The sequence below is a fragment of the Pteropus medius genome, unplaced genomic scaffold (genome assembly GCF_902729225.1).
Source record: "Pteropus medius unplaced genomic scaffold, Ma_sr-lr_union100, whole genome shotgun sequence".
Classification (NCBI taxonomy): Eukaryota; Metazoa; Chordata; class Mammalia; order Chiroptera; family Pteropodidae; genus Pteropus; species Pteropus medius.
The window spans coordinates 6,118,618-6,143,834 of record NW_024348242.1 but is presented as its reverse complement, the minus strand read 5'-3'; the positions used below and the strand labels follow the sequence as shown (position 1 = coordinate 6,143,834).

The window sequence follows — 25,217 nt, the reverse complement described above, 5'->3', positions numbered from 1 at the left end:
GTTTGCTAAATTATTGCTTTGAATTATCTTTCATAAAGCAACTTTTGTAATTAGCGGGGCTTTCGTCTTGCTCTTTTCTCTGCGAGCAAGGATATTCAAACTTTGGCCATTTCAAGCTGTCTCCATTAAGCCACCTTCACTGGCTTCTTTGTTTCCCTGAGCAGGGGGAATCAAGGCTGTCCTTTAAGCAATCAAGGCGGAGAGGAAAAGCTTCCTTGATTCACAGCAGGGCAAATTCACTTCCTCTCTGCCCCCCTCCCACCAGCACGGGTAGGCGCGCGCGCGCGCGCACACACACACACACACACACACACACACACACACAAAAGGAAAGAAAAGAATAGAAAGAAAAGACCCACTCTCATATATAGTATGAAAAGATAAAAAGGATGCCTAGATTCTGTATACACCGCGGCTGGCAGAGTGAAATTAAGGGACGAACCTGAACATGTTATATTTCAACAAGAGGCCCGCCCTGGGGAAGAAGGAAAGACGGTATGATATTCAGCCCTGGCGTTTTATGGGCTAGTTTATGTGACTCAGGAAGGTGTTTGCCTCAGGGAATATTCCTGGGAGGTGATTAATGCCCACTGGGGAATCCTCAGCCCTGAGCCCAGAGCCTAGTAGATCGTGAGAGGGAAGCAGCATAAAGGATGAACACTCATTAAAAAAATTAAAATGAAAATCAAATTTGGATTATGAACGGCCTGTGTGTGTGCAGTTTGCTCTGGGTGAAGAAGATGCTTTTTATTAACACCTTTCTCTGGCGGCGTGTCTCCCCCGAGGCGCGGGGAGGGACATGGCTGCTGCAATGGATTAGTCGATAGATCATGACGAAAGCAGGAGTTTCGGGAATAAAACTCCAGACAAATGTAGTCTTTTTGGTACATTAAAGGGACAATGGAGAGCCCTCTTACGAAAATTAACGAAGTTCTTTGAAGATCCCCGGCTTTTTAAACAGTGTCTATTTAACATGCTGCATGAGTTTGGTAACGAGAGTTCAGCTTTGTCTCTCCTTCTGGCCCCCTTAGACTTTCTCACCCGCTACACTTACTGAGCACCAACTGTGTGCCGGACACCCTGTCAACTGTCTCCACACGACTTACTTCTTTAAATCCTTACTGTTGGCCACATTTGTCAGAGGAGGAAAGCTGTAGCTCTGACAGGTTAAGGCACTTCCCCAGGCCACACAGCTGGTGTAAGCAGCAGGGCTGAGACTCAGGGCAGACCTGTCTGCGTGTGCTTCCCACCACCCCGCACTTGAGTCTTCTCTGGATCATCACCCAAATCTTATGTTTAACTCTTTCTCCTACTGAAAAGATGACATGCGTCATGCCTTTTTCCTATAGTGACAGAAAGGCTCCTTCTTTTGGATAAAAAGCCCTGAAGATCTAAGAAAGAGGCAGATTCCAATTCTGACACAGTAAAGGCCAAATAAACCTATACTGGAAGTCATGATAATAGGAATAACAAAATAACCAAGACTCCTTACAGGCAACGCAACGTTCTAAGCACTTCCTCAATCACAACCTTATGGCACAGGTGTAATTATTATCCAATTTTACAGATTTTGAAACAGAGGCACAGATAGGTCAAGTAAATTCCCTAAGGTCAAAGAGCTCGTAACTGGCAGAGGCAGGATGCAAACCCAGGTGGACTTGAGTCTGCTCTTCACTCCCTAGAAGCGCTCTCTGTGCCAGGCATTACATTTAACCCCTTCTCTGCATTACATCTCAGTTCACCCTTAAAACAACATGAAGAGATCTGTAGTGTCTTTATTCCCATCTAACAGATAGGGAAACAGAGGCTCTGAGTGGTTAAGAAAAGCTCTACCACGCAAACCAAGCAATGGAACAGCGGAGAAAGTGACACTCTGTACAAAAAGCTCAATGTCTGTCTCTGGGTTGGGCAGAAGGACCAGCTGCTTGAGAGGGCTTGTGTGCTGGGTGCCCCTCACAGGACCAGGACTTGGCAGATGGGGACCTCTTTTTTAAAAAAACACAGTTATGACAACACATTTCCAACATTATTGGTCTTTCTTTTTTTTCTTTTCCTTTTAGCTCAGGCACCTCACAACCAAATGAATCAATATTGAATGGCCCTATAAATAAATAAGCACATCAGTCAACTCAGTAATAAAATGAAGGGATGAAAAATATGGAAATCAGCGACATTTGTGTAAATCCAGTTATTGTTTACTTTAATATTGCCTTATGCACTTATGCGATTCCAAAGAGACAGATTTAAAGTAATGTGGCGCTTGGCGGATGACAGACTTAAAATGTATCTCTGCCAGCAAGCTCTGAGAAGGGCCAATCCTTCCAGGGTCCTGCCTGAATCCAGAGGAAGGCTGCGAAGGAAGAGCCCCCTGAAGATGGAACATTTGAGAAATGGCTTCCCTTCCACTCCCCTGCCTCGGTGGAATTCCATTCTTTTGCTAGCCTACCTTCTGTAACAACCAGACAAGTGGATATTCTCAGAGTCCTGGTCACAAAGCTAAGCCAAGAAGAAAAAAGAGGGGGGTCTATCCCTATCCCAGGCTCCAGGGAGGCAAGAGAAATGACTGGCTGAGGACAGCGCTGCTGCTACCAAAGGAACTAGGTAGGGCCCGATGGGTGGGCAGAAAAGAATGTGAACAATGTTGACTTTATACTCAGAGGTTTGGTTGGTAGAGATTTCAGGACAGGCTGGTAAGTGTCTGGACTTATCTGCAAGGCTGCCTTAGATGATCAGAGTAGAATGCCACGGGAGAGCAAATGTCACTGAGTACAAACCTCCAAAAATGAGAAACCAGCCTGGAAGGTGAGGTGGTTTGTTCAAGGTCATAGATATTATATGTAACAGAGCCAGTGTAAGGCTGGGTAACGTGGAGAGAGATTTCTGGGGCTCAGACGCTGGCATCCCATCCAACACAACAGAGAACCCACACTTCTCACAACACTGGCTGATTTGGAGAGAATGGGGCAGGGATGTCTCTCCCAAACTCCAGAGTCTGCTGGCCTCCTCTGGAAGCTCTAGTGGGACAGGAGAGGGAATTGGGTTTGGGATGTGCCATGGGCTTTGGGTCTTACCTCAGCTTGGAAGCTTTTTAATACAGGAGCCACCATCTCTCTGATTTCCTGAAAAAGAGATCAACGAAGAGTTCACCACAGTGCCAGGTAGGACACCCATGGCCCCGCGTGCAGCTCATTGTTGTTCCCCAGGTCAGCATTTCCCAAACGTGTCCCATGGGACCTGCACTCAATGGAATTTTGTAAGGGTTCCTCATGTATATGTCTACACACAGACAGACACTCATTCACATACATCCACACACACCCCCACAAGGGGACATATCAAGCCCAACATCAAGGACTTTTTGGAGCATTTAATATAATGCACACTGGGGATTTCCGGAAGAGGTACAGAAAAAGTAGCATTTCCCAAATGGATTTGATTATGGAATGCCCTTCGATGCAAAGTAGCTGTGGGACTGGTGGTCCATCATGGGGATACTCTTTGGAGCAGACACTGGAGAGGTGACCTTATTTCTCCACACCCAGGGTCATGTTATCAAAGTCCCTTCATGAAAACCTTCTGTCCTTTAGGCATGGTTTAGGGGCTGTCTCCTTCAGATGGCCATCTCTGTTTCCCCACCCAAAATTTTAACATCACTCCGTACTCATCTCTCCTTCCGTATTAGAATATGCAGTTGCTGGGGACTTGCCTGGGTCACTCCTCTCAGCACCGATCTCAGAGGAAGAGCTCTGTAAATGTTTGATGAACTCTATGGCACTGGGCTGTCTTCAGAAGGGAGCCTCCTATTTCTGGACCCTAATTTCCTGCCTTTCACAAGTGACCTTGAGGTTCCCAGCCCCAAGGGCTCCCCTGGTGGACTCCCGTGAGTTCTCCCTAGCATGCAAGAGAGAGGCTTTTAGAACCAAGTGTCTCAAGATTCCAATTCTAAATGCTCCAGTTTCCTCTGAGACCCACTGGTGACTCCCCCAACTGGTGTCAGCCATGGCCTACAAGAAACCCCTGTAAAAGGAAGTGCTAGAGGGGGGCTCCAGAGTATGGGGGCAGCAGAGAGAAGCAGGAAAGGAAGAGATGGGCAGAATACATATGTTCAGATAAAAAGAAAAATAAGGTTGTGTTGCTTTTGCTCTGGAAAAGATCCCTCTTCTGGATCCTGGGTTCCCCTCCTCACTGACCGTGTCTCCCAGGGCTTCTCAGAGCCACTGACATATATGCTGGGGATCTTCAGGAGGGACATAGGGAGTGCAAGTGAACCTAGTGGATCGAGTCACAAGGAACCACAGGCACGCAGGCTGAGCAGTGGAAAAGGAAACATGAAAACCTAGGTCATAGGTTGTAAACAAATGCTGGTAGAGGCCAAGGCAAGTGCACAAGGGAGGCAGGCTGGGAGGTCCTGTGGCAGATCTTTCGGGGGAACATAAGTCTAACTAGGTGGCAGCTGCTCTGCTCTTTCTGGTGACTGTCACGCGGGCATGGAGGTCCCATGTGGTCAGATCTACCAAATAGTTCAAAGATACCAGAAATCCAGGTTTGGGGGTAAAATCTTCTGAGATGCTAAACAGTGGCAACTTCCTGTAAAATTTACAAGACTTTACAGACTAAATAAAATATTTGGGCATGAAACTTCCGGTTCAGGTTCAGGAAATATCCGTGTCAGAAGGGGCTCAAGAACCGACCCTCCAGTCCCCAGAATGTACCGAAAGGGAGACCAGGCCCCGAGTGGGGCTCACTTGCTCAAGGTCCTGCAGCGCGGAGAGGCAGAGCTGGGATCTTGTCCACAGAATAAGCCTGGAAGGTTGACAGACTCCCCAGACTCCCCAGACGAGCTCTTCTCACAACCCCACACTCAAGTGAGTTTCAGGGATTCAAACTGAGGCTCCCTGGGAGGGGGTTGGTGGGACTCTGGGCCAATGTCCTGTCTGCTTAACCCTTGGGGAAAGATGAGCGAAGGCATCAGCAGGACATGAGCTGGGCACCAGCCAGATGATGTTTTTAAATAAAGCCTTGGCATGACTCGCCCCATCAGGAGAGACTAGTTCCAGAAATGAAAATTTTCAGAGGCACGACTATAATAGGAATGGAAACTTATTCCTCCTAATTACATAATTGCATAATTATGCAGTATTAAAATTATGTAAGCCAAATTTGAGGCTTAAAACCTGGCCTGGATTTCCCTCCTCACCTGGGGACTCCCATGTGACCTGGGGGAAGGACAAGATGGAGGGCTGTGAAGATCCAGGGTGCTTTCATCTCTGCTCTGGTACTCATTCTGGGCAGAAAAATCAGTTTAAAGACCAAGCTGTTCTCTGTTCTAGGAGGGAAGGGAAGGTTGCTCAGTGTCACCATTCTCAGCTCCTGGAGTCAAACCAAAGGCTTGATTTGGCCATTCTGAAGCTGCAACATGTGAAGCACACTCAGAGCTGAGATTCTCGCCTCCTCTCTAAGCACATCCTCCCTCAGCTCCCTAACCTAAGATTTCTTCCAGGCTTATTCCATGGACAAGTTCTAGCTAGATCTCACTTCCCTTTCTTGCCTTGAAGAACCAAAGATATTTACGACTTGCGCGAGGAGGATTTCACAGCTCAGGGACCAACTTCTCTGCTCATGTGGCCCAATTCCTGGGTGGGCCTGCCTCTTCTCCATCTTTCCATGGATTCCTCCTCCAACAGCAAGATGCCAACAGGACCCTTGGATGATTCCGACAGGCAGAATGGAATCACCATCTCCAGGTCTGATACCTCCAGAATGCTGGATCCTGCTCCAGCCCTCCTCCAAGATCTAAGCAACCCCAGCAGGTTTGGATAGAGCGCTCAAGTAACCTCTGCTGACCGGAGAAGCTGACCAGTTGGCTTTGGGTATGGTCTAGGTCTCTTTCCCACAACAGCTCTGATGTATCACATTCCTGCCAACATTATATGGAGTCAGAAGGCTTTATTTTTCCTATTTGTGTTTACTTTATCATTAAAAAAAGAATAAGGAGCAGCAGACTGACTCAGAGGAGAGAAAGGAATTCACACATTCACCACTGTAAAGAACAGAAACAAGTCCTTTCTAGTCTCTTACCCTGGGGGGCCTTTACATTGCTTAGGGCTGGTCATTATCTGGACCACCCTCATGGCAGCTGGGAAAGACAAAGCTGGTGGCTGGAGTTGTAAGGGTGGGGGTGTGTGTGTGTGTGGGGGCGATGAGGCAGTTTCAGAGATAGAGGAAAGGACCTAACGGGGTGGCTATAGCTGTCATCTCCCAGACGCCAATGAAAAAGTAAAATAAAATCAAGAACTCTAGACAAATTACTTTTGCCATAAAGGCCAAACATCTGACTTAGATATGAATGCAGGGAGTAAACAGATGTCTTACAGTTGACTTCGGTGGAGAGGCGTCCTGCCTTCACTTTAGACAGCAGGGCTGAGCTGAGCACTACTATACCAAAAACCCCGAAAAGTTGGAAGCTGTAATTTTTCTTTAGGGCTAATTAGCTTCTTTTCTTGTTAGTCACTTATGTCTACAGTTTTCAAAATATAGTTTGAACAGAGAAAAATCTGCATTCCTACTGAGTTAATTCTATAACAGCAAATATACTGTACCTCAGGTACATTTTTCTTAAATTCCCGGCGGAGTTCAATTAAATGTTTATGAGAATGTTCACTCTCCTCCTGCCGTGCAGACAGCTCAGAAGCGACGGAATTAAGCTCCTTCTGGAACAATAAAAAAAAAAAAGAGAGAGAGAAAGATTTTTTCCCCTCCTTTTCTTTTTTAATCATTGTACAAAACAGTATTCCGAACAAGTTTTCTTAACTTACAAAGCTGAGAAAAGACAGAATATTGACTTCTGGCACAAATGAATAATTTACGAAACTGGGGATGCAACCAAAAAAAATCCAGGACAGCTTTTTATTTTTTTTTGCTGGTTGGAAGTCAGGTCAGATCAATAATCTCCCATAAAGTTGGGTGGAGTTGTTTTCTTCATCTCTTCCCCACCCCCTGCCCCACCTCTTAAATTTCCAAAGGAGTGATGGCATAAGCTTGTCAGTAACTGTAGAAAACATCTCCAAACCGTGTCAAAATAGTAAAGTGTGGCATATTGTATGGGCATATTATAGTGTAAGAAAGTGCTGTCGACAGCTTTCATATATCAGAGGTGGGAACTGTTCCAACTATGACTTACTTACACTTAAAGGTTCATAAATACGCCTTTTAAGATATAGATGGCTTTTTAATTTCAGTAGATTTTGGAAAAATGAAGGTGCCAATAAGAAGCAAGCTGACCTTTTGTGTATCCTGCAGTAAATCATTTAAGGTTCACTTCAAGTATAAGAAATATTTCACTGAAGACTCTTGGATTCAGAAGAAATGGATTAGAAGGTGCCTTGCCTGCTTATGTGCAATGAAGGTGTCAGACCAGGTTTTCATAGGACATACCATTGAGGGGAAAAAAGAGTAAGGGATTTGGAAGCGGGGGAGGATGCTCCTGCTCACACACGTCACAGACAATATTTGCTGGTCGTACATGTATATTTGATCACCCCTCTTGTAGCTTTCTTCACTTTAATGGTGGTAGTTTCACAAGGGGAGTACAATTCACCATGAGTTGTCATGGATTTCATTTGCATAATTCAAGAAATGCTATGTTTATGTGGTCTGCTGCCTTCTTGCACCATCCCGAGATGGGCTTTTTTTCTGGACCATAACTCGAGGAGCATTTCTGTATTTATCACTCGATTATATCTGCAGCAATCAAGCCCTATAATTTCCTAAATCCGGTGATGCAATAAATTTCTGCAATCAGATTTATTAAAAACACACACGCAGATGCGAGAGTGTATTTCTAGGGTGAACTCTTTAATCTAACATATGTATAATGAGGCCCAGCACCGTGCTGAAAGACCCCATTTGTCATTGCTAATACGCATTCATCTTGCACACACAATGAAACACTTTTACCATTAGATAATGAAATAAAAGTACTATTAACCCACTGCAAATCCTTTTCCCTCTAAGAGACGAAATGCATGGTAATTGTCTTATATCATGTCTGAGAGTCGGTAAGTCTGCTCAATAGCAGTTCACCACAGCACCACAAACCTCATACCCATCAGAGGCTGGAAAGCCTACCCCAAACTGGGGATACGTTTCCCTGCCTATGGAGTGTTTGGGAGAATTGGGTAGGAAATTTCTGTTTCTGGAGAAATGTCTAACCTCTTTGCAGAATCATCAGACTAGAAGGGATAAGGTCGAGGCACAAAGGTAGTGATTAAAACAGGACGGAATGAGACAAGGACTGTGGTGCTCTCCAAGGTGCTGAAATCATTTCTATGCCACAGCAGGGGGTACACCAACTTCAAGGCTTGGGGGCTTAGGATCCAAATGCCCTGTGGAATTTTGAGGCAGGTGAAAAACAAGGTGTCGTGAGAGAAACATAAACAGTTTCTAACAGCCTGCTAAGATGACAGAAGAAAAAAGGGAGACTTCTGGTTTATCATCATTTAAAAATAATCACAGTTTCCAATAAAATAAACCACAAGCAACCACAACCAAAAAAATCAAGTGACTGGGGAGAGATCTGTATTTGCAGCAACAGGACTAATCGAAGGTAGACAAACACCAACCAGGTGGTACAGCCAAGTGGATAGAACCTCACTTGGCAGGAGAGAAGAAACTGGAGTGTCGTGGTCAGTATGAGCTGTGGCAGAGTGCTCACAGTTGTTCTTAGTTTTCTTGTCTATCTTAAAGTCAAAGATGTGATTTTACATTGCTGCAGGACAATTAGAACTGAGACTTGAGCTGACATCATTTGGTTTTGGATTATCATGTACCTGACACTATGTTCTTATCTCTGTTGCACCATAGCAACCGATATACTTGGTGTGAGCTGGCCTCGGACTCCTCACTTAAAACATCCACCCGAGGCTCTGAAAGAAATCTCAGAGCAGGACAAGTCCAACCGCCTGATGTGTGGTACCAGACAATTACACCATGCAGCTACACTGGCTCCCTCTACCCAAACCTCCCAGGCTGCTGGTGGGTGCAAATCTGTCTGCTGTGTCCACACTACAGAGCAGAGGTGAGATCAGGCCAGGGAATGTCAGCAGGGCCCCAGCCTTGGCCTCACGCAAGCCCAGCTCTTGGTATCTTTCCTGTTCAGCCCTAGACGAGCAGACGATATGACTGATCTTCTCAACTTTGCCTAAATATGCTCATCTTTCAACCCTAAATTCTTGCCACATTTCTATGGTAAGCTCACAAACAACAACGACAACAATAATGATCGCAACTACCATTTATTGGGTGATTATATGTACCAGGCACCATGCTAAGCTCCTTGCATACATCATCTCATGTAACAAACAATGTATTTGTTAGGTGATTCAAGCAGGGACTAAGAAATAAATTAGTTAATTCTAATAATTCAGATGTGGATTATGTCCTTGGTGGATTATAAAAGCAAAATTGTAATGCCCTTCTCTTCATAGGGCTTCTGCTTCATTTCCCCACTAGCTGGGGGGACATTATTCAAGGAGCTTGTTTTAAATGCTATTAATGTGAAAAGCATCAAGTGCAGTACCAAGTGTTCAATAAATGTTGGCTGATATTAATCTTATATTTAGATAAACAGAACTCAGAAAACACCCCACTAGGATCAGTGATTGTAAGAGTTTAGATTTCACAGGTCAGTGAAACTCTCACCAAAAAAGACAAAGAAAAATAAGAGGACTGACAGAGTATTGCCAAGTTTTATTGTATCAAGCAAAAGCATTAAAAAACCACTCTCTCTCTAAAACACAGATATCTGAACATCAATGAAGGCAAGTGGGCCAATGACAGAATCAACAAGCCTTTAAAAATAAACATATTTAAAATAAAAAAGCTCACGGCCCTATATTTATTTCGAAGAAACGGAAAAAACTCTCATCAACATAAACCAAAACTAATCTGCAGTGGAGTTTTAGAAACGAGAGTCTGAACCACCAGGCACAGAACAGCTAGCAGGGCCTCTCCTTTGATGATCAAGCAGAACTTGGGATCCTCTCCCACCCCTGCCCCCAGCCCCCAGCCCCCAGCCCTAGGGAGCCATGATTAACAGAGCCCCAGACTTTGGGCCAGGCCCAGTCGGGGTGGAGACTCATCTGATTAACAGGCCATCAGCAGCAGACAGACAGCCCGGAGCCCAGCGAAGACCATTCAAATAATGATCATCATAAACAGCCCATTTGCAACTAAAAAGAAATAATTTTAATGAGCTTGAAGCAGATGATAGATGCAGCTGAGGCTCGGGCCAAAGCACAGAGAGAAAGGAAGCTGGGATTGAGCTGCACCCAGGACCAAGAGGAGCGGGAAGAAGCTGTGTGCTGCTCATCCACCATAAGTGCCCACTGCCCGGAGAATGCCCCTCACTCTCTAGGGTCTGCCATCATCATCAGCGTGCTGGGCAACCTTGGAACTTAGACCTCCAAGACACTCAGAGTCACAGAATGTATGAGCCAGAAGGAACCTTTGAGTTGTCCAGTCTATCACTGACCAAATTTCAACTACACATACCCCTCTGCATGTGTTTTGCCATATTACTATTTAGATAAATTTTTATTTAATATTTAACTTCAAATTGACTTCTATTTCTTTCTTTCTGATTGAGACACCCATAGCTTTAAGTTCAAAATTCTATTTTTAGATAGAATTTTTACACTGCTCAGATTGAGGTATAAAGTGTTCACATTCCTAGCACCTCAGAAGTCTCCGTTGTTTCCCCCACTATTCTGACCCTAGCATAGAAGATAAATTTTGCTTGTTCTTGATCTTTACATAACAAACTCCTCTTCTTTAAACCTAAATAAGTGCATTTGAAAAGGAAACTTTTTTTATGACTAGAGAATCCTGTGCCATAAACAGATAGTAGCTGTTAAAATAAAAGTACAATGAAAACGAAGCACTGATGTCTGTCTTTGTTATAAAAGGAGGTTGGTAAGCAACTGCTGGAGAGCAGTTAAGGTGCTATAGTACCAAACAGAGATTTTCCTCCTGTTGGAATACGGAGGAACAGAAGAGCACTGAGAAGGTATAACTGCTCCTCCTAACATGAGTCAATCCTTTCTAAAGTCAGGTCTAGTTACTGCTAATCATCATCTCACGTCCCTTCAGTGGGTGTATGCCCCACACTTTAGCAAATACTAACTGAATCAGATTCTCCCATTTTAAAGATAAGGAAAAAGGCACAGACAAGTTAGGCTACCCGCCCAAGCCACACAGCTGGTTAAGGGGTTGGATTTCCTCAGAGGGGAGGGTGGGCCTTGGGTGGGGAAGGAAAACTGTTGGTTATCTATGGGGAGGCAAGTTAAATGTTCTTAGTTCAACTGTGTATCCCCAATCAGAAGGGACTGGGAATCTTACAAGAATACTTAGTTTTGCAAGAAATTTAATACCTGATCCCAAAGTGTCAACTATGTACAAAGCTTCGAGCCGGACGCTGTGTTTTTATAGGGGAGACACACATAAGATACAGTATGAGCTGTGCATATGAATGTCAGTTCCCTCAACATATGCCCACACTCTTCTCAGCTCTGAAGACACCCCACACTCAGACATGTCTCCCTAATACCAACTCTGAGAAGAGACCTTCTAAAAAGAATGCAGTGATTGCTGGGGATTGGGGTTGTGGAAGCGAGGAATTCAGGTGTTTTCATGCTTTGAAGAGATTTCATGAAGGGAAACAAACTCTTCCTCCATGTCCTGCCTGTGCTCAAAATCCTCATATGGCTCTCCACTGCCCTAGGAACACCTCCACGCTTCCAATTTAAGTGTCACTGCATTCCTGCTAGCCTCTTCCACCCTCCCCTCTCCTTGTTTCCTTTCCCATCAGAGTGCATTCCTTTTAGGAATCCAAATGCTCCACGGTCCCCCAATTCCATGGCTCTACAGACTTCATCCCTCAGCCCAGATGATCTTCTGTCTTTGCAATTGATCCCAGTCATCCTTTTGTCTTGGCTTAAATGTCTCCTCTTCCAGGAAGGCTTTCTGGACCCTCCCCTCCAAAAAAGGGACACCTCATTTGTGCCCGTTAACCCTTTCTGATATTTACCTGTCACCTCCAATCAAACATCCACACAGCTAATTACTGAGTCCCAATTCTGTGCCAGGACGGTGCTAGGTACTGGTTTATAGAAACCAACCAACATAGTCCTTGTCCTTGAGGAATTCAGGGTGCAGTAGAGAAGGCAGACAGGTCAATTCAAACACTGTGTGCCTAAGTACAATATGAAAAGTATAAATAAAGTATGAAAGGAACATAGAAAGCAAGGTGATTTACTGTAACTAGGGGAAAGGGCCACTGAGGTGGGAACATTTGACCTGGGTCCAGAAAGATGAGTGTGACAGGTAAAAAAGCCAGGCACCTCAGGCAGAGGGAATGGGATAATTGCCTTTAACTGGTCTTCTTGTTCCTGTCTTTAGTTTTCTTCTCCTTAGCATGTACCTCTATCAAACACACTATTAATTTCACTTATTTTGTATACTAGAACACAAACTCCATGACCGTAAGGCAGAGATTTTGGTCCTTTCTTCCTTATTATATACTCAGTGCCTAGAATAGTTCCTGATACATAGCAGGCGCTCTAGACATGTTTGCTGGTCAAATAATTGGATAAATAAATGCTAAGTGCCAGAAGCCCTGAAAAGAACCTCATCTGCCTGGGGAACAATGACATGGTTCAGAGACTACAGACCTGAATCTAAATTCTGGCTTTGACACCACACTAGAAGCATGACCTCAGTTTCTGTGTCTGTAAAATGGGGATAAAAATTTAGGTTTATTAAGGGATCCCTTGAGAACCAGATTGTGAGTAGGTAAAGGACTTGGCACAGGGTCTAGGATCTTTAGTGCTCACACTCACGAGTGAAATGTCAGACCTTTAGGGGGAGGACTGTGCCTATACTGTTCACAGCTGTAGCTGTTCTGACTCAATGCCAGGTGCATAGTAGGCACTCAATAAACATTTATGAATGAGTGACAGTAGATATAAGCATGAGAAGTCCACTGTGTCAAGAGCAAGGTGGGGCCCCCTTTGTGGGCACCATATGTCCCATTTTGCATCTCAAGTCAATGGAGCCATTAGGAGCTTTGCCATCAGAATCCCAGGCAAACACGAAGGAGGAGGGTTTCAGGGGATGCCATGGGGCAAGGTGAGAGTGTTGCCTTCAGAAGGCCCTCAAAGGCTGGCTCTGGAGGAGGCTGGGGGATGACCTGGGATGGAGGGCACGTGCTGGCCTGCCACAAGCCAGGAGACGAGATAAGATGGATGGTTCCACAGCTCACTGAGATGGATAACGAGTTGCACTGAGAGACAGCCTGGGTTACCAGGGCCATCCATCACTCGCTGCACCGTATGTAAATTTCAGATGCCAAGATATATTGGGCCAATTATCAGAGGCTGGGGCAAGGGGCAGTGCCTACAAGAAACAGTTCCCCGCCAAGCTAGCTTTACTGCATTCCATCAGCTGGGCCAGGGTGATAGGCAGTTCACACTGGGGTCAAAGAGCCCAATCTTGAGGTTTGAGTATGGGTGTTGGTGAGGCTGCCAATAACTCTTAACAAACTTCATAAAATAACTGTCCCACAGAGGGCTTATTATATATACTTGGTTCACGCTAACTGACACACAAAAGTTCATTTAATTCTTCCAACAATGTCTGGTATACAGTGGATTCTCTAGAAACATCTATTGAGGGAGCAAACCCTATGATGCAGATGCCATTTTACACATGGTACCTGCAGAGACAAAGCCACTTGCCAAGGTCACACAGCTGAAAAGTGTGACCTTGAACCTATGTCTTTCTGGGTTCCTTTCCTCCAGATACTGAGGGGCAACCTTCCCATGATGTGTCTGTTCTCAACAAGGGCTCATGTGGCCTGAAGACCGGGAGCATGGCTGGGCCTGGTTTGTCCAACCATCTATCCACCCACCCACCAATTCACTCATTCATTCAACTATTACTGAAATGCCTACGATGTTGCCAGAACAAGCTATACTCAGTTCTTCTCCACATGGAGCGTTCTGTTGCACAGGGAGCAAAGATAATTAAAGCTACAGTCCATCAGGCCCACCTAGCAGCTCCCATAGCTCTGTCTTCCTGAAAATCTAGGCGGCAATGTGCTTTTAGTTGGAGGCAGCCCAAGAGCCAGTGTTTGGCAGGCTGAGCAGGTTCGAACTTTGATGCTCTTGTTTACTGGTTCTATGAGCCTGGGCAGACCCTTGGCCTCTGTAGCTAGGACTCATCATTTTTAAATGGAGTCATGGCATCCCCTCTCTCTCGGCAGTTTGGGCAGGATGAGAGGCCTGTGGCCAGCAGGGGGTTGAGGCTGCAGGAGGTGCCTGGATGGGCAGGGTGCTCTGAGACCCAGGGCTGTGTGGTAGGGACATTACTCTTATCAGCACATTCTGTCAGCTTGACCCAAACATTTCTCATCCTCTCTACTGGTGCCACTCTAGGCCAGACCACCGTCATTGCTTGCCTGGGTGACCACAGGAACCTTCTCATTGCCACCCTCACCCTCCTACAGTCTCTTCTCCACCCAGCAGCCACAGGGATCTTGTTAAATGTTAAGTTATATCCTGTCCTCTCTGCTCAAAACCCTTCAATGGTTCCCATCTGATTCAGCATCAAGGCCAAAGAGTTCACCATGACATCAAAGCCCCAAGTGACTTACCTCTAGCCTCACTTCCTTCTATTTCCCCTTTTGCTCACTCTCCTCTAGTCATGTGGGGTCCTTGCTGGCTCCTGAGCACACTGAACATATTCTTGCCACAGGGCCTTTGCAATGGCTACTCTCTCTGCCTAAAATGCCCCCCGCCCCCTGAATTTCATGTGGGTTTGCCCTCTGCCTCCTCTGGGTCTTGGCTCATGTATCACCTCACAGAAGCCTGTCCCACCATCCTATTTATAACAGCAAGCACCTTCTCCCTACCACACCTGTCCCTCTCACTGATTATTTCTCTCCATGGCACTTATAATCAACATGTTTATGTAGTTACTTCTCTATTTATTGTAGGTTCCACTGCCCAACCCCTTCCAATGTCAGCTATAGAAGGACATAGACTTTGTCTGTTGGGTCACTGATGTATCTATCTCTGATGTTCACAACATGGCAGGTGCTCAATACTTGTCGAATGAATGAAAGTTCAAATAAATGAACAAGTGAAAGATGGGCTGGCCGACTCCATGCCCCATACCCCCAAACCTGAAGTTGCTCCCCACTCAGTGCTTTGCCCCATATCTCCAGGGCCCCACTCCCACCCCCAAGCATCAGGCAGGACAATAACCCAACTCCTGCTGCACGAGGGACCTGGAGGTGGCTGTCCTTGAGAGAGGATGCCAGTCAAACACCTAATTATCTTGCCGCAAACCAGGAGCCACATCCGACCACTCCCTCTTGTCCCTGATTGCTGCTTATATTCTGCAGTTCTCAGAATGTAAAACCTCATGGCACCAAGAAAACAAAGTAGCCCCCAATCTAGTGGGTGTTAGGTAAGAGATCAAGGATCCCTCATGCCCCTCTTAGGGCTAACACATCTGGTCCAGCCGGGTGAGTGGACGGGCAATGACTCTCTATGTCCTTCACCCTTCTCTGTTAAAAAGTGTGTGTTGGGGGGAGGCATATCAAATAATCATTCATTCATTCATTCAAGTGTTTATTGAGCACCTCTTCTGTACCAGGCACTTGCTAGGGGCCATAGTGGTGATTACTCATTACATCATAGGATCTAAGTGTTTACTATGACGTCACTTTCCATGCCTGGGACCATCTCATCTCCTAACCTCTTTTGCAGATGTGGAAAACAAGTCTCAAAGAGATGATGTCACTTATCCATGATCAGTCAGACAAAATTAGAGTTGGGTCCACTCTTCTCCAAACCACTGCACCATCTCCAATTTGTGCCATTTTCATCATCTTAAATCCATTTATCTGAGCAGCCTCCTTTTGAGCCGGAGGGTACTGGGAGTGGGAGGAAGGTCTGTGGGAACCCCAAAAAGCTCTGGAAAAATGCATTGGGGTACAGAGCCAAGAGGGTGACAGATGTGCAGTCTAGGTGAGGAAGGAAGCATTTATTGAGCATCCGCTATGTGCCAGGTGGGGCTCTAGGAGCCTCATGCAGCTCAGTGGTGGAGATGACAGCCACACAAATATGCAGGCATTGTCCTGAGGGAAACACTGGGAGAGCTGCAGCTAACAGAATGCGGCTTGGGCTTCTGGGCGAAGGCATACGAGGAGGAAGGACCCTTGGGAAAATCGTGGAGGGTGGAAAACCCAGGCTGTGCTGGGGAGTGGCTGACCACCCGCATGCATACTGGGGACTCCGTGGGGGTTGGGTCAGAAAGCCATGAGACCAAGGCAAGAAGCAACTGGGAGCCCAAAACCTCAATTAACAGTCTAACCGGCTGCATCCTGTCCAAGGTGCAGATCTTATTTCACACTAAGCTGAGTTGGGTCCTAATATACAATCCTTCCACTTCCAGAAAATAAAGAACAAAAGGGGGAGCTGAGAGAGAAAGAGGAAAAACAACTATTTTGAACACTATCCCTTTTTATTTATCTATATTTTATTATAATGCTTATCATCAACATTAATGTAAAATTCCTACTGGGCTGATTTTACTGAAACTGGACCCTAGATGGCCTTCTTGTAGGTAAAGTGATGGACAGGGATGGGCCAGGCACTGACCCGACTGGGAAAGTTCAAAGACGAGACTAGGATCCTGACTGCATGAGGGGTGACCTCTCCTCTCCCCAAACCACAAAAGGCGATTTCCAAAACAACACAGATAAGACCTCTCTCTCCCAGATCTGAGGAGATTTTTACCTGTGTACTTTGGAGGCGTAACAGAATTTCCCCCTACCTACAGACGCACAGTCGGTACAGAATTGGGTTTTTACTGTATTAACTGACTAAGAGAAAACCCAAGAACGACAGACTGGCCTATTCTAGACCAGGGACAGTGGACTCTGTTCCCTTCTCCCTGCCCACCTCCATCTCCTTTCTTTCTCCAGAGCCCAAAAAGGCCCAGGACAGAGGACGCTCATTTTCCTAACACTAGACCTAGATGAAAGCTTAAGAGTGTCGGCTGGTTTTGAATCCTGCCTCTGCCACTCTCCAGCTGGGAGATCCTAATACCTAAGCCTCAATATCCTGATCTGTAAAGTGGGGATAATGCTTTGTGAGCATCATTGGGGGTTGGACATCAAGCTGAGCTACCTAGAAGCAGTACTGAGGAGTGGGGCAGAAGTGCTGGAATTCTAGTGTCCATGCAGGCCTGGGCTCAAATTTTGCCTGCTGCACTTGCCAGTTTGACCCAGGAAAGTCATCGAACCTCTCTGAGCCTGTGTCCTTACCTGTACTATGAGAATACTACTACTAAGTGAATCCCAGTCATGTCTCACTCAAGTATCTCTCATTGTCCAGAAATAATAACCGCCCCATGGCTACCTTGTCTAAGCTGAAATCATTCCCTACCAGTGATACTTCTAGGGCCTCCTCCTTTCTCTCCTGGCTTCTACCCTTAACCTACAATAGTCGAATTCTCATACGGCAGCTGGAGTGAGCTGTTCAAAATGTCAATTAGTTCTTATCTCTCCCTGGCCTGAAACTTTTCCATAATATATTTGCCATGGTCTTGGATTAAAATCCAGACTTCTCACTAGGGCCTACAGCATCCAGCCACTGCTGAAGGCTTCAGCTTTTGGGGTGGGGGGCATCTCTCCCCAACACTATGCACAGCTTTTAGTCCCTCAATACACCAGCCTCTTTCCCACCTTGGGGCATTTGCATAGGTAGTTCCCTTTGCCTGCAATCCCTTCCCTTCACTTCAACTCTGGCACCTTCCTAGTGGGATCCTCCCTGTCCCCCACACCCCCAAACTCTAAAGTAGATCCACCTCCTCCTTGTTCCTTTTTTACAGAGCATTCATCATCATCTGCAAAGCTAAACTTATTTGCATGTTTAATTGTTGGCTTCCACTCCAAGACTAAAAGCTCCAGAATGGCAGGACTTGGGTCTTGTTCTGTGTTCCCAGCACCTAGGTGTACCTGGCATGTAGTCAAAGCTTAACAGATATTTTTTAAATGAGTATTCACCTCACAGAGTTTCTTTGCACATCGAATAAATATAATGAATATGAAAAGACTTTGATAGCTACAAACTGTTTCACACAAATAAAACAAAAATAATTCTGTAAGAATGGAAATATCTTACTTTGGGGCCTAGAGGTGGTAAAGAAAGAGTGAGAAGAACAAGAGGAAAAAGGAAGAGAAAAGCAAGGGTGGGGGAAGATTAATGATATGGAACTAGTATGTTCCCTAAGACAAACAGGCCTGGGCGGGGCACACTGCTGCCTGAGATGTTAGCGCTTTCTAATATTTTAAGGCCTGGGAGAATTACTTGGATGCAAATCCATTCGCATTTTAGGGCCATATCTCTCACTGTGTAAACCTTAGCTGCGGGGTCCCTTCAAGCAGATCTGGTTGGGGCGGGTAGTGGCAGGTGGGTCTGGCCTGGCTGACCCAGCCAAAGCTTATCCATTCCACATCTGCCCTGGGTGCCTGTGCACTGTAGTCAAGGCCCTGCTGAGATGAAACACTTGTTCAAGAAGGGAGAAGCCATCTCTGCCCTCACATAAAACAGGCCATTGTTGGTACTGAATCTGGTGTTGTTTTCAAACCACATCTTTCTAAGGACATTGTCTGTTGATCTTTCAAGGAACCCCAGTGCTGCTTATAGCCTGTTTATCGACAAGCCAGTGGCATTCATTCATTCATTCATTCATTCACTCGTCAAACAAGCATTTGAGTGCCTATTCTGTGTCAGGTGCTATTCCAGGTGCTGGGGATCCAGCAGTGGTGCAACAGACAAGGTCATTGCCTGTGTAGTGTTGACAGCCTAGCATCTTAGTTTTCACAGATGAGGGCATTCATACAGCCCTGGGACCAGGCAGAGTAACAACAAAAAACATAACAGTAACAGAAGCTGATACTTTTCTGCATGTACTAAGTGACAGACACCATGCTAACGAATTTATAGTCATTCTTCTCTGAGCCTTACAACAGTCCTTCAAGAATGATGTTGTCACTCCATGTTTTTTTCCATATGAGGAAACCAAGGCTCAGAGAGGACAGGTTACCTGTCCCAGGTCACAGACTTGGTAAATGACAGGGCTGGGACTTCAACCTTGGTCTCCTGGCTCCAGAGCTCATCCATGCTCTTTTCCTGACCCTACAGGACACCATGACCTGAATTCCCAGAGCGCCTTCTCTCTCCATCCTGAGGCACTGTGTACTATCCAGATGTGACAGTCCAGGATACATGCAGGCCTGTAATCCCGGAGCCCCACGCTTACTCCTGCTATCGGTGATCAAAAAAGCTGAACTCTGATGAATCCTCAGAAAGATTCTTCGAGGACCTAGAACATACTGAGCAGTGATCTCAAACTTCAAGTACTATACCATCCAATAAGGTAATCACTTGCCTTATGTGATTATTTAAACTTAGTACATCTAAATTAATTTAAATAAAATACAATTATAAATACAGTTCCTCAGTCTCACAAACCTCCTAAGAGCTTAATAACCTCAGGTGCCAGTGGCTACCACTGCAGACAGTTCAGATAGACATCATTTATGTTACCACAGAAAGTGCTTTTGGTCTGTGCTGCTTTAGAACAATAAAGACACATGTGTGGTCTTGTCCCATGCATCCCATACCCCCTGCCTGCCATTCATTGCTTCAAGTTCCAACGGCTCCCAGAATCTGCGGACCAAACCCTGATTGAAATCAGGGGCCACAAATGCATGTTCAAATCTCGAGAAGACATGACTATACACTGGTGAGCACGTGGGGCAAGTGGAGCACCCACATACTGATGGCGGAAATGCTAACTGCTACAGCCACTCTGAAAGACAGTTTGGCGGTTTCTTAAAAAGTTAAACATGTATTTGTCTTACAACCCAGCAATTCCACCCCTCTATCCAAGATAATTGAAAATACATGTTCACAAAAAGACTTGAATGTACATGTTCATAGCAGCACTATCACAATAGCCATAAAGTGAAACATACCAAATGCCCATCGACTGATGAAAAAAAACATGTATAATGTAATTTTATGTAGCAATAAAAAACAAAACAAAAATACTCAGACTTATTAAAACATGGATGAACCTTGGAAACATAATACCAAGTGAGAGAAGCCGACACAAAAGACCACATATTGTACGATCCCATTAAACAACCAGAAAAGGCAAATCTACAGACATGGAAAGATTTGCGGTATCTTGGGGAATCAGAAAGTAACTCTAAATGGGCACAAAAAATCTTTTTGGAGTGATGAAAATGTTCTAAAATAGGATTGTGGTGATGGTTGCACAACTCTGTAAATACTAAAAAACAGTGACTTGTACATGTACAACAGGTGGATTTTACCATGTAAATTATATCTCAATAAAGTTGTTTTAAAAATCTCAAAAGAAATCGGGGGTATGCTCAGCTGCCACTCATAATCCATAAAGCTTGTGCTAGCTCTCTTCTCAGTCTTCTTTGTCTTTGCACTGGACCATCACAACACTAATGAACACTTATAGACAAGTCCCTGGGCATCAGGCTCTGTGGGCAGCATTTTACCTGAAATGGTGACTTGTATCCCCATGTCACAGATGGCAAAACTGGGGCTCAGAGAAGGTACTTCCTGGCTCGAGGACACACGCCTACCGGTCTCGCCTCTCACAGGCCACAGGATTCTGTATCCAGGTTTTCCAGAGATGCTGGTGAAAGCTTGGATGAACAAATTTCATTCTGTGCCCTTGAAACCTACAGCTGGTGGCTGGTACCCATCCCTTATGTCATCTGATGCCCTACTGGCTGGGACCCATGGGGTCAGTTTCAGATCATTTCTATTCTAAAGCAGTATTTTGTTTTGTTTTGTTTTTGTTTTTGTTTTTTCTTTCTTTCTTTCTTTTTCCCTAAGGGTTTATAAACTCCGTCTTTCCTGTATCAGGTTGAAACTTAGAATACAGGTTGTCAGCCAACATGCTAGGCATTTTTCTAAAAATAACCGAAATTGGTTAAGCCATTTTTAAGCGATGAAACAGTCAAGGGAGGGGAAAAAAGTTGTTGGGTGGGAGAAGGAGGGAGGGATTTTAAGGTGGTGGTTTCAGACAGTTTTTTTTGAACGGCTTCAAACTAAATATGAAAGATGTCTTGGCTCCCTCTGGCACATGGGCCTCAGGCCGGTTGCTCGGGGTGGGAGTTTCAGCACCCCTGCGTTGTGGGTTTCCAGCACATCTCATGTGAAGGATAGGGAGGAGAGGACAGAGGGAGGACAAGAAGAGCACAGGACTTTCCTTAGGAGCTGGGGGGACCCCAAGGGCAGACACAAACAAGGCTGGAGTTTGTTGCTCTCTCTCAGGCAAGACCATTAGGTGCAGAGGGTGACCTGCCCCATTAAGTCAGACTCTCATTTGAATGCACATTCATTCAAATGTGCTTTAAACACCTACATAAGGGAACTAGGCTGACCTGTTCCCAGCAAACCTCATGGGGCTTACAGGTGAGGGCTGGGGCTTGGCTGGTGATATCAAGGGTGGGGCATGAAAAATGGGAGACAAGTGTCCTCTTGAAAGGGGTCAGCGATATTCAGTTCTGGCTGATTGGTGCCACAGAAGATTGTGGGCCCAGTGGGGTCGGAGGGTCTAATTTTACAGAAAAGTCCAAATCCAGATTTTTAATTTGAAAATCTCCCAATTTTTAACTGTTGGCAACAAATTCAGAAAAAAAATTAACAATGCAGTCTGTGCCAAACAAAACAGATTTACTGGGGGGCTGGACCCTGCGCTGCCAGTTTGCAAACTCTAGTCTAGCCTGTTAATTACATGGGAGGAAATAACAACAGAGGCTTCCGTTTACAGTGTACTTATGGTGTACCTGGCCCCAAGCTAACAACCCTTGGAGGCGGGCACAGTTATAATTCCTTTTTACAGAGGAGCACAATGAGGCACAGAAAGGTTAAATCACTTGCCCAAGGTCACAGAGTTAATATGGCAGGGCTGGATTCAAGCCAGGAGTCCAGCTCCAGAGCCTCTTTAACGACAATGTGACTGCAAGCTAGGTGGCCGCTGGTGCAATGGGTTCACACTGCCCTATGGGATCAGAGACCCCTGGACGTGAGGAAGTCCTTAACATTCCGGATTCATCACCCCCACCTTTTATAAACCTGGCTCCCAGAGACGTTGGGGAGGAGCCCAAGGCTGAGGACAACGTCCAGAATGTAGGTTTCCTTACTGTCCACTCCTTCCTGGCATTGCCACAGGCCCAGCTGGCTCTAGAGGGTCTATGGGTGGATCTGTTCTGCTCCCAGCTACCTCCCTGCCCCTGCCTGTGCTCAACGTCCACTGAAGTCAGCTTCCCCCACTGACCCAAACATCCTATGGGGGAGGGCCAGAGCTGACTCCCTTCCAGCCAGCAGGAGGTCCCCAGGCTGGCTGGCTGGCTACCCCCACACCTCCAGTTCCTTCCTCCCAGGATCCTAAACAAGGAGTCTGTTCACAGCAGAACGCTCATTACCATTTCCATCCCTCCTTTTTCCAGCAGATGTGCGGCCATTACAATAGCAGGGGAGAAAATAGAAAGAAATTTCAGAATTTGTTCTCCAAAGATATTCAAATTAGTTAATCAAGGGGCTTATTATTGCTTCTCTTCCCCTACCCCCAACAGCTATCCATGAAGATAATTGATCAGATGCTAATAACTGATTATACTTCACAAGTGTTTTCTTATGCCCATTACCAGCATGTTTAAAGACATTTTGTAAAGTTCTAATTATTTCAAATTGTTCCACTGTAAAAAAACACCTTGGAACAGTCAGTCCTTGGCTGTGTCTGGGACTCTTGAGCTGGTCAAAGCCTATTTGAAGGCAATAATCCCACACCACCCTCCAGCGCCTTCTGCCCTCCTTCCTCCCTCCAATCCTTTCTCCATGACACCGCCAAAATGCTGTTCACCAACTGCCACCCATTAAAGACAAGCCAGGTCTAAACTCCTTAGCACAAACTTCATTCATTCACTCACTCACTCGCCGACTCATTTACTCATCCTTTCCCTCACTCACTTTTTTCATTTAACACAGCACATACTTCTGTTGTCTCAGAACCTTTTTATACACTTAAAAATGATCGCGGAACCCAAAGAGCTTTGTCTACATAGATTTTATCGATCGCTATTTACTGTGTTCAAAATTAAAACAGAAAATCTTCAAGCCCAAGACTACACAAACACACACTCCATTAGCCGTCAGAGTGATGACATCATCCCATGTTGTGTAGCTTTTGAAAAATTCCACTAGGCTTTCTCTTACCACACACACACCAGATTAAAAGCCAGGTCATTGTTCTATGGGGATGCAGCAAGTGCAAAGGTAGAGGCTCTTAAGAGGATGGAGAATTAAGTCAGGTGCATGTGAACATAGGCAGTCCACCTGCCTCTCAGAGCCTTCAGAGGGGAGCCTCTGGGAGACACAAGGCATCTGTGGATCTAATAATGTCAGGCATTTCTCTGGATGTCCAGGAAAGATGAACTAATCAAGTGGTCAGAAAACATCAGAAGTGGAAGGATATCAAAAGAATATCAGGGTTAAGGAAAGCCCTGGTTTGAGCAGCGTGGACCATGAGGAAGGGTATGGGTAGCTGGAGGCATGTCCACCATGAACGTGGGGAGAGGACCCTCTTTGGAAGGTGACAAAAGTGTGAGTGTGTAAGTGAGCAAGGAGCTGAGGGATAATCCTTCTGATGACAGCCTCCGAGGTGGTTAAGACAGGCAAAATGAGACTGTCCTCGTCCCCTGAAAGTCCTGAGCACTGACTGTTGAATTAAAAAGAACAGGCGAAACAAGAGTACAAAGGCAAAGCCACAGAGTGGGAGACGGTACATGCAGTTTACCTAATAAGGGACTGTGTCCAGAATCAAGAATGCCTAAAACTTAATTTAAAAAAAAGAGACTGTCTAACAGAAAAATGGGCAAGAGACTTGAACCAGCACCTCCCCAAAGAGGATATCCTAATAAAAGAGAAGACGCTCAAACTCACCATTGTTAGGAACATACAAATTTAAACTACAACAAGATACCTCTACATACCCATGAGAATGGCTAAAATGAAAGATAACGAGTGTTGATGAGGACATGGAGCAACCGGAACTCTCATACACCACTAGTAGGGGTGTCAACCAATACCTGTGAAAACTACTCAGCAGTGTCTACTAAAGCAAAACACATGCCGCCCTATGACCCCAACGATTCCACTCCTGGATACACACCCCAGAGAACTATGTTCACCAAAACAGAGCCTTGCTATTCAAACTTTGGTTGTAGGCTAGTAGCATCAGCTTCACCTGAGAAAGTGTGAGAAGTGCAAGAACTCAGGGCCCACCCCAGATCTACTCTATTGGGGTCTGTATTATAACAAGATCTCCAGGTGATGGATGAGTACATTAAAGTTTGAGCAGCACTGGTCTGGAATGGTCATAGAAACACCATTCATAATAGCTTCAAACTGGAAACAACCCAAACACTCATTAACAGGAGAATGAATAAATTTGTGATATATTTACCCAGTGGAATACTATAGTACAGCTACAAGCATGAATGAACTACAAACAACAAGTATTGATAAATCTCACCAATGTAATGTTAAGCAAAAGCCAGATGCAAAAGAGTACAGACTTGATGATTTCATTTGTATAAAGTACAAAAACAGAAAACGAATCTGTGTGGTTAGAAGTCAGGAGACTGGTTATAACTAGGGATGGGGGGGCGGGGAGGGGCAGCATTAGGAGGGTTACAAGGGAGCTTCTGGGTAGCTTGGGAATGGTCTGTTTCTTGATCTCAGTACTGATTCATGGGTGTGTTCAGTTGTGCCAATTCTGCAAGCTGTACCCTTATGATTTGTGTGCTTCTCTAAATGGCTGTTCTGGGGGTGGGAGAGTGGGAGAGCTAGGGGAGAAAGAACGAGCTCTTTTCCTCTGGCCAAAATACTCTGGAATCTGCCCTTACCTTGCCATCTCCACTGTCACCAAGTCCCCATCGTTGCTCACCAGGACTGGTGCAGAAACCAGTCATGCATCTTCCTGTTACTCCTACCTCCCAACAATGAGTTCCACCACAGCACCCCAGGGTGCAT

The 25,217-nt window shown here is 45.4% G+C and overlaps 1 protein-coding gene across 1 annotated transcript in view; it reads right to left on the bottom strand.

Annotated features, from left to right (window-relative positions):
• The window catches only part of CUX2 (cut like homeobox 2), a 225,555-nt gene that overhangs the window by 82,448 nt on the left and 117,890 nt on the right, over positions 1–25,217 (bottom strand). Inside the window, exons 2-3 of the mRNA XM_039879446.1 lie at positions 6,600–6,710; positions 3,072–3,119 (exon numbers count right to left, since the gene is read on the bottom strand). Of these exons, the coding sequence (XP_039735380.1) occupies positions 3,072–3,119; positions 6,600–6,710 (159 nt within the window). The remainder of the gene's footprint in view (positions 1–3,071; positions 3,120–6,599; positions 6,711–25,217) is intronic.